This window comes from Eulemur rufifrons, chromosome 12, assembly GCF_041146395.1.
Source record: "Eulemur rufifrons isolate Redbay chromosome 12, OSU_ERuf_1, whole genome shotgun sequence".
Classification (NCBI taxonomy): Eukaryota; Metazoa; Chordata; class Mammalia; order Primates; family Lemuridae; genus Eulemur; species Eulemur rufifrons.
The window spans coordinates 2,730,671-2,740,594 of record NC_090994.1 but is presented as its reverse complement, the minus strand read 5'-3'; the positions used below and the strand labels follow the sequence as shown (position 1 = coordinate 2,740,594).

At 49.0% G+C, this 9,924-nt stretch overlaps 1 protein-coding gene across 1 annotated transcript; it reads left to right on the top strand.

Moving 5' to 3' along the window:
• The first annotated feature begins 1,615 nt into the window (after positions 1 to 1,615).
• Positions 1,616 to 2,481, top strand: LOC138393556 (defensin alpha 5-like). Its single transcript, XM_069484770.1, has 2 exons — positions 1,616 to 1,787; positions 2,369 to 2,481. The coding sequence occupies exons 1-2, from the start codon at positions 1,616 to 1,618 to the stop codon at positions 2,479 to 2,481; spliced, it is 285 nt and encodes a 94-aa protein (XP_069340871.1).
• The last annotated feature ends 7,443 nt before the right edge of the window (positions 2,482 to 9,924 follow it).

The window sequence follows — 9,924 nt, the reverse complement described above, 5'->3', positions numbered from 1 at the left end:
AACATTCTTTGGGAAGAAGCCCTGCTCCAGCAGCCTGTGAGATGAGGAGGTGCTGTTTAAAGGTGCCTTCTCCCCAGGGGTCATGAGACACCCCAATTCCCCCACCACAACCTCCCCCTTCATGAAGTCTTTGCAGTGATTGCAAAGTCTCACCTCTCTCCCCTCCAATGAGACAGTGAGAGACAAACATCATTCGTGTCTTTTGTCCAGATACATCCCTGAGCTAGTTCACAAAGTGCAATGGGTCCCAAAGGACAAACTCTTCCAACCATGTAATAGCGTCTGGAGCCCAGAGGGCAAAGAGAACCTGGGTATGGAGGAAACTTCCCCTGCACACAGCCTCTGGCTCTGGCAGGCCCGAGACACTCCGTGGGTAAGGGGGGCCTCTCATTCTCCACCCCCTCGGTCCAGGGCCCCTGCCTCCCGAGGAGGGGTGGCCTGCTGGCCGATGGTCCCCACAGCACATTCCTCCTGGCCTCACTCATGACCCGGAGATCTAAGGCTAGTTTTTTATGAATGAACATAACAGACTTATCCAGAACATTTCATCCAATGCCAACACAATACACGTTATTCTCAAGGGCAAAAAGAACATTTTCCAGGATAGATTACATGTGAGGCCACAAAACAAGTCCTAACAAATTTAAGGAGATTGAAAACATATTGAATATCTTTTCTGACCACAATGACATGAAACCGGAAATGCGTAACAGGAAGAATCTTGGAAAACTCACAAATACATGATGCAGAAAAAGCATTTGACTAAATTCAACATCGATTCATAATAAAATCTCTTCAACAAAGATGTAAAAGGAATGTACCTCAACACAATTAAGGCCACGTAGGGCAAATCAGCTAACATCATACTCAATGGTGAAAAGCTGAAATCTTTTCCCCTAAGATCAGGAACAAGGCAGGGATGCTCAATCTTACCACTTCTGTTAGGCATAGTGCTAGAAGTTCTATCTTTAAAATAGATAAGACATAGTCTTTTTTTCTTTAAGAGGTGGGGTCTTGCTATGTTGCCCAGGCTGGTCTCAAATTCCTGGGCTCAAGAGATCCTCCTGCCTCAGCCTCCCAAGTAGCTGGAACTACAGGGCCCAGCAGCCACCTACTCACCACATACCCTCCAAAGCCTCCCACGTGAGGGTGACAATGCCGGAATCCTGCAAGGATTAACTCTCTGCTACTGGGGTCCAGGTCTGCCCCAGGGACTAGACCCCCAGAGAGCAGCAGGGCCCATCTTCAGAAAATAAGAGACATTTGTTCCCCGAGCTTATTGCATGAAAGCACTGTTTCTTTTCTTTTTTGAATATCAAAAAGTAAATATTCCAGCAGATGGGAGGCAGGAAAATACAACAGGGTCCTTATCATCACTATCAGCCTGGACCCAGGACACACACTAAACACACAGACTCGCTGTGACGAAGCCGCGGGAACAGAGGAGCATCAAAGGGACCTTCAGGCCAGGGGCAGCCCTCGCCCTGCCAAGCAGACACTCACTGGCCCTCACTGCAGGCTGGTCTCGAGCCTCCTCCCACAGGCCTATAAACACAGGCCAACTCCTCGCTCCGCACACTCGGCTCCTGCTCTCCCTGCTCCAGGTGACCCCAGCATGAGGACCCTCGCCCTCCTCGCTGCCCTCCTCCTGCTGGCCCTCCAGGCCCAGGCTGGACCCCTGCAAGAGAGAGCTGAGGAGGCCCCAAAACAGGAGCAGCCCGATGCAGAGGACCAGGACATGGCCATCTCCTTTGAAGGGGACAAGAGCTTAGGTGTCAGAGCTGCAGGTGAGAGACCCCAATACTGCAGAGCTGGGGCGTCTAGAGAGGAAACCAGATTCCTCTAGAATCAGTTCCAGCAACTGGCTCTGTCTCTTTAGGTGATCGCCTCCCTAGGCCTCAGTTTCCTCCTGTGTATCCTGAAAAGAAAGAACTAGATGATATCAAGAGAATATTCTTCCCCAAAGATTTTTGACTCTAAGACAACTCTATGAAATTCACTGATTTTCTGCTATGTAGAAACATACTGGGATGTGTCTTTGGCTGCACTTTACGTTAAGAAACGTACTTTACACTGTCTATTACGCTAGCTTTAGAAAGTGGAGACAGACCGAAGGGTGTGTTCAGACGTGGGTGTGATGGGGCAGGAGAGCAAAATGGTGAGAAAGTGAGAATGAGACTCTAATCCCGTGTGTGTCCAACACTGCTGTGTGTATTGATTCCGAATGACTGGAACCAATCATGCCGCCACCTATAATGTCGCCAATATGACAAACCCACTCAACCCAGCACATGACTGCATGGGGACTCCCTTTGCCACCTGCCTCCGCCCCCACTCCTAGCGCCCGATACTCTCTCTGTGTCCCCAGGCTCAACCAGGGGCTTGACCTGCTACTGCAGAATTGGAAGTTGTCGTATTCTAGAGCGCATCTATGGTAGCTGCCTCTACGCTGGTTTCCGCTACCTGTTCTGCTGCCGCTGAGCACCGAGAACAGAGAGCAATGAGTTCATCGTGTGCTGCGAGACCTCAAGGGAACTTTTAACTCCTCCTGTCCCTTGTCCCCCACTTCCTTTCCTCATCTCAAATAAAGCCTTCATAGCAAGTTCTCTGTGTCTGCACCTCTTTGATGATCAAAATGTGTCTTAGTTGAGACCCTTTGGGATGGAAGTACCAGAATCCTAGATGAAACTTTTTAAACAAAATGCGATTCCGAATTCTAGGACTATCAGGGATGAAAATGGCTTCAGACACAAATTGATATGGAAGCACCAGTGACGCGGCTGCTCTCTCCATCTGCTTCCCTCCCTGCTCCCCGAGCCTCACCGGGGGTGGACTCACTCGCAAGGACAGCTCCCATGTGTTACACGAGCAATCACTGTCAGCGTCTGGGTCACACAGTTATAGCATCTTTATGTCTAAGGAAAAACCTCAAACCCTTTTGCAAACATGTTGGAGTTACGTTGAATAGATCCAGCTCACACATCTGCCTTTTAAGACCTGGAGTTGTACCAGCTCCATTGACACAAGTTTAATTAAGATCGGAATGGGTTGTCCAGGAAGACATAATGAGCAGACAAAACATAGGAGCACCACGCTCGCATATACGCGCTATCAGTGTTATCCAGCCATAGATACAAAATCTGGAGAAACAAAGTTGTCTGCATACACACGCACACTGCTCCACTGCACGTGCACACTCTTGAGTTGCTTTAACAGTGAGAAGGTCCTTACTCCGCCTGCAGGATGCAGCTTCAAAAGTGTACATGGGAAGTGAAGGGAAGGAAAAGACTTCTCTGAGCACCTGGAGTCCGTGTTGGTGCTACAGGTGCTGAGGACCTGGGACCCTACACAGCGCGCACATGGATAAGGGAAGGAAGGAAATCAGGTCTGGGAAAAGACAGCAACAAGAGCGCCCTCTTAGATCCACAGAGTGTGCACAGGGACAGCCGTAGCTCCCCCACCAGACACGCCACACTTGGCGTCTGTGTCCTGCTGAGTGTCTTCCTCTTCTCCTCTAAGAGGAAACGCTCACTGCCCAAAGCCAGTGTCATCCTAGTGGGGTGTGATGTGACTCTTCCAACTGTCTCTCCTCTTTTCCTTCCCCAGACACTCACTGACCCACGAACAACCCTCCAACCCTCCAGCGTGTTCCGTAAGCGCCCGGTGAGGACCTGACCACAGACCCTGCAGAGAAGTCCACCCCGAGCCACTCACGCTGACTCTGGATCTGTGTTTGGAAAAAGAGTCTCTCAGTTCAAGTCAGGGCTACTATTAATACTATCACGGTGGTCACTGGTAGAATGACCCCAACACACACGAGAGTGACAGAGAGACCACAGTTTACTAAGAGAGGGGCAGTTTTTAAGCAGGATGATTCACCATTCGCAGCAGAGACGATCTGAAGGGCCCAGACACCGCTGTCACCATAAACACCAACGGCACATGCGCAGACCCAGGGGACGGGGGCAGGTGTGCTCCGCATCCACTCCACGCTGACTCTGCGCGGGTCTCAGCCCCAGACGCAGGGTCCACCTGTCTGAAGACACAGCCCAGGGGTCCAGGCACCCCACGGAGACCCCACGTGGCTGGGGAAGCACAACACACACCTCAGGGAGGACAGAGTGGGTCTGCGTCTGACAAAGAAGTGGTCCTAGTTCTTCCACCTTGAGTGGAGGTGAAGGTCACGCACTGAGATTTGCGGTGTGAAGGCCAAGCAGTCTTCTGTGGTGTCCTGAGCCTGCCGCTGACTTGAAGTCCTGACGTCCTTGAACTAATTCAAGCAAACAAATTCAAGGACTAAGTCAAGGACCTCAGGATGTCTGTATTGCTCCTAACTGTACATATCTTCCTTATTGTTCCTAACCGTGTCCTGAGCCTGACCCCATCGCTGGGTATCTGCACTTCACCCAGAAAGGCACCTCTCTCCCTCCCCAGTTCCTGAGGTCTCCGCTACAATTTCATGTTGTCCCCTAAGTCTGTCCTGATTTCTCAATTGCAAATTGCAACAAGTTCCCCCTGGGAACCTCAATCTTCTTCTTCCCTTTATTTTTAACTGTAGAATTTGAACCCATCTCACATTTTATACATTCGTCTATTTACTTTCTGTAACATTTGTCTCCCTACACTAGGAGAGGAGCGGCGTGTTTTGCTCATCCTGGTACTGACATGACTACATGACACATAGTAGGCGATCAATAAATTAATTCTGATTAAATTAATTATTCCCAACATCATATGATATCAGAAAATTACATTATTTTTACTAACCTGCACAGAAGAAAGAAAAGCTAAAGCAGTTTATATATCTAGTCTGTGTGACTGGTACCTTTAAAAAATTAATTAAAATCACTGAAGACTGAAATATAGGAGAATAACATGGGTACAGTTGGCTTCATGACTTACTGGGACTCTAGAAAGAAGGAAGAGACCATCGTGGTTGGGGTGGCAGGGAAATAGTTCACGGTGACTCTCAGAGTGAAACATACAAGATGTGAAAATGTGAGTAAAGTAAAAGAATGGGCAGAGCAGCAGTTTAGGAAGAGAAAATGATATCAGGACAAGAGAGAGGCAGGGCCAGGGCCTAATTGCATTGGATGTGAGGAAAGGAGGTTGCCAGAGAGAAAGATGGAACAGAGTTCCAGGCTGACATGCTCAGGAGCATCTGTGAATTCAAGGGAAGGGCCAATGCAGGCTGGGACATGCGTGTGGACTCAGCCTGGATGCAGGCACACTGGGGGCATCACGCTCCACTGTTGCTACTACACCTACACAGGACAATGAGAGATTCAAACCCTAAGGACAGTGATGGTGGGGAGATGTGTGACGGTCTCCAAACGACCAGGACACTTGCCCAGGCTCAGATAAGACGTGAAACTGATTGTAGACATGCATGTAGCCTGTGTGCTGACTGCAGAGCTATAGGACGGCGTCTGCCTTAAGTAAGCAGCTCCTGTGGAAGGAGAATGAAATAAAGGATAAGTCAGACGTGGAGCATCCCTTTGAAGTGTCATTTTCCAGGGGGAGGTACCCTGTCTCTGTGGAAATACAGGGGCCCAACCTCCCTGAGCACAAATTGGCAAACCCAGATGGGCTAATCCCACCGGCCAACCGCCGCTAAGGCCATCCAGTGCCGTCCCGGAGCTCAGCCCGTGTGCCCACGCTCTCCTGCTGCCCGTCAAGAGCGCTGCTTCCCCCTCTCTCCCTACCGCACAGTCCTGGCCCCTATTGCAACAGTCTTCAATAAACCATTCTTTGCACCTTCCACAAAGCGCCTGGTGCAATTTTTCCTTTAAAGTACAGGCCATTGGCTTGTTGGTGTTGCTATTTTCTGTTTGTTTGTTTGAGATTCTAAACTCTGCTGACAACCTGAACAGAATGTAAGGATGAGAAAAGTACGTGTTCTCTTTTCTCCATTCGGTATGTTTTCCCTTTGCTTCTCAAAGCCCCGTGCCTCTCCAGGGCGCTCTCGATCATGGGGAAAGGTTCTGCTCTCTAACATGGCCTGGCAGCTCCCCCTCCAGCCTCTCTGTACTGTGACCTCCTAGAGGACAGGGACCCGCCCTACTCTTTGTGCCAGCCCTGCACCCCAGGGCCACTCCTAACTCCTGCCCCCAGCTAGAATTCCTCCATCTCTGAGCATCAGAGACAAAGCTCCCAGGCCCTCTGCCCTCTTGACCTACTCACCTTCCAAGAGACCTCACCTCTAAATACTGTCACCTTGGGTTTAAGATTTCAACAGAGGAATTTGGTGGCAATCCACGGGAAAATCAGGCTGGGGTTGGTGCTGGATGAACACGGAAGGGATGGTCTTGCCAAGACATTGAGATGGAAAGCCTTGGTTGCTAAAACCGCAGAGCCCTGCCAAGGTGCTGGTGCAGCCCAAAAAGAAATGTGAAGGGGACCCCAAGTGAAAAACCACCCTGTTCTATTCAAGCTTTAGAGTTTGAGAATGAGCTGGGGGAGGAGCAGGCAGTGACCACTGAGATCTTGGCACAGACTGAGAACCTGATGGGCCCTGGGCTGCCCTGTCCCAGCTGCAGACTCGGGAGGAGACAAGGACAGGAGCACGGCCCCCAGGAAGCCCTGGGGCAGCATCCCAGAGAAAAATGGGCCCCGGGAGGGAGAGCTGCTCCCCCGGTCTGGCTGGGAGCCCTGGTTTCCTGGACAGTCCCGGGGACCAGGACCACTGAGGTAGAGCCTGCATATCCCCTGCCCAATGTTGATCCCGCTCCTGCTGGGCACAGAGTGGCTCTTAACTTGCCCAGAATTGGTCTCAGGACAGTATTTGCACACAACACCAGGTCACACAGGCTAATAGCAATTGTTCCGCTGCCATGGCAGCCTCATGGAGGTCCCTCTATGAGACATTAGGTTGCACACAACAAACTCATGAGTCCTTGGCCCCGACGGTGCTAGACACTCATTCAACCTTGAACTATCTATTGGCCAAAGCAAGGAGGTGTCTGTTCCCTCTAGGGAACCATACGCTGCACGTGCACCGTTAACTCAGGGACAGTCCAACAGGTGTCACCCACGAGCAGCACAATGGAGGTGGTGGACAGTGTCACCCAGGTGCTCTGCCGAACTGCTTTGATTTGCTTTCATGGTTAGACCCCGGGTCATGGGGAGGCTGGATGAGAACCAGATTCCAAATCCTTGTTGTGTGTACATTGGCATTATGATCCTAGTCACCTTAACTACATGTTCACTGGGATATGTAGATCCAGCTTTCCAGGTGACTTTTAATATCCCCTTGGTTCAGGTAATTCAGCCTCAGCCAACAGCCCAGGCACCGTGGGGTCCGCTGCCTTAGGAGTCATGAAGGAACCGTAGTTTCTTGCTGCCCGGGCTTGGCCAAGGCTGAGCAAGGTAGACAAGGGGTCCCTGCGTGGATCCCCGTTGCAACCCCAGCTTCACGCCAGATTTCTCATCTCCTCTTGCTGCCAGAGTTGATTAAAGTACTCAATAGAATTGTACTTCAGCCTGGACCACAGAGTAAGGCCTTTCCTCTATGAAAAAAAAAGAAAAGAAAAAAAGAAAAAAAAAGCATCCAATAGAAATTAACCCACAAAATTAGGAAATCTCATCCCAAATGACCCTTAAATACGGAAGTCTCCTGCTTGTGTGTGGTGGCTGTTGCTACAAGAGACTTGGGACAGAGGACTGCTGTCTGCTCCCTCCAGTCACCCTCCAAGCCTAAGGATCTGTAAGTAACACAAAACTCAACTTTCACATTGTGATTTCCTTGAAGCCATGCCCACAGTCTGACCCCGACTGTGAGGCCACCCCAGAGGGACCTGGTGTCTGAATCCCCAGCTGGTTCATATCTGTCTGGGCCTCTGGTGGTGCCACCAGCTTTGTCAACAGAGAAATTCAAAAGAGTTTGGTTCAAAGCACATGGGTCCTAATTGACATGTCCAATAATAGCTTCTCAAAACTTTCTTTTATTTATTTATATATATAATAGATATAACATACCTAATAGATAAAGATATGTATAATAGAGAAGTCTATTCAGGCCTTGGCCCATTTTTATTCAGATTATTTGTTCCTTGCTATTGAGTTGCTTGAGTAACTTATATAGTCTGATATTAACCCATCATCATCCCATGCGTGCTTTGCAAATACTTTCTCTTATTTTCTAGGTGTCTTTCACTCAGTTGATTGTTTCCTTTGCTGTGCAAATGCTTTATAGTTTGATGCAATCACACTTGTCTATTTTTCTTTTATTGCCTATTCCTTTGGTGTTGTCTGTAGGGAAAAAATGCCCAGATCAATGTCAAAATGCTTCATCCCTATTGTCCTTCTAGAAGTTTTATGCCTACAGGTCTTATGTTTAGGTCTTCAATCCATTCTGAGTTAATTGTTGTATATGGTGTGAGATAAAGGCTCATATGTATGAGACATCAAATCATAAGTTAGTATAATTAGATATACGCAATTCTTAATTATCACTTGTACCTCAATAGAGTTGGGAGTAATAAACATGTTTTCAGCCTCAGACCAACTCTTTATCTGTATCTCACTGAAGCCTGTGGAGCACATTGTCCGCTCCACACTGGCCCCAACAGGAACCTACTCACCCCGTAACCTCAAACACACCTTTACCAGGCAGGTAATGTCCTTGAACCAGGCAGTGAATTAGCTCTCTAGTCCACTGGAATTCAAGTCTGTCACCAGGGTCTAGACCTAGACAGTAGGAGGGCCTGTGCTGAGAAAGCAAGAGGCATTTGTTCCATGAGGTTATTGAATTAAAGCCCTGTTTATTTACTTTTGTGAATATTGATAAGTAAATATTTAAGCTAGTGGGAAACAGAAAAAAACAGCAGGGTCCGTATTACCACTATCAGCTCATGGTACAGACACTACAATACAGATTCACACCACAGTGGTGGCTGGGAGAACAGAGGAACATCTGAGGGACCTTGAGGGCACAGGCTTTCCTCACCACCCCCCCCCCCCGCCCGGTGACATGCACACCTTCTCTGACTGAGAGGGTTAGAGGAGGGTTGTTGGTCCTGTGCCTCCTCCCACAGCCCTGGAAACACAGCTGACTCCTCACTCCACACACTCGCCTCCTGCTATCCCTGCTCCAGGTGACCCCAGCATGAGGACCCTCGCCCTCCTCGCTGCCCTTCTCCTGGTGACCCTCCAGGCCCAGGCTGGGCCCCTGCAAGAGAGAGATGAGGAGGCCCCACCTCAGGAGCTGCCTTGGGCAGAGGACCGGGACTTGTCCATTTCCATCATATGGAATGAAAACTCCATTCTTGAATCTCCAGGTGAGAGACCCCAAAATGGCAGAGCTCCAAGGTCTAGAGCAGGAGAACAGGAGACAGGCTCTGGAATGAGCTCTTCAAGGGTCTATGTCCCATAGGTGACTTTATTTAGCATCTACAGGCCTTGATTTTCTCATCTATAAATTTAACACTAAGACCCAATTAAATTTAAGAGATCTTTTTTCTTCAAGAATTTTGATTCCAAGATAGCCTGAAATGTACTAGTTTTAAGATATGGAGAGACCTACTGACTAGTTCTTTCCAGATTTAAAAGAGTAGGTATAATTATTAAGAGAACATTTTACTCTGTCTATAAAAGAGCTCTTAGAGATTGCAGACTGGTCTGGCGTGTATTTGGGTGCATGTGTGATGTGGACAAAAGCAGAGAAAAGTGAAGACTAACGAGAATGCACGTATGACCCTGAGTGTGACCCACACTGTTGTGTGTATGTATTCCTGTTGATCGAGGTTGTTCATACTCCCAGCTGTAATGCCGCCAGAAGTACACAGCCAGCGTGTAACTTCTCCAGAATAATCTTCACCATCACTGCTGGCCCCGGGCCTCATTTCTGATGCTCTCTCTGTGCCCACATTCCTAGGAAAGCTGGTGAGCTGCAGTTGCAGAAGAGCATTCTGCAATTTGGGAGAA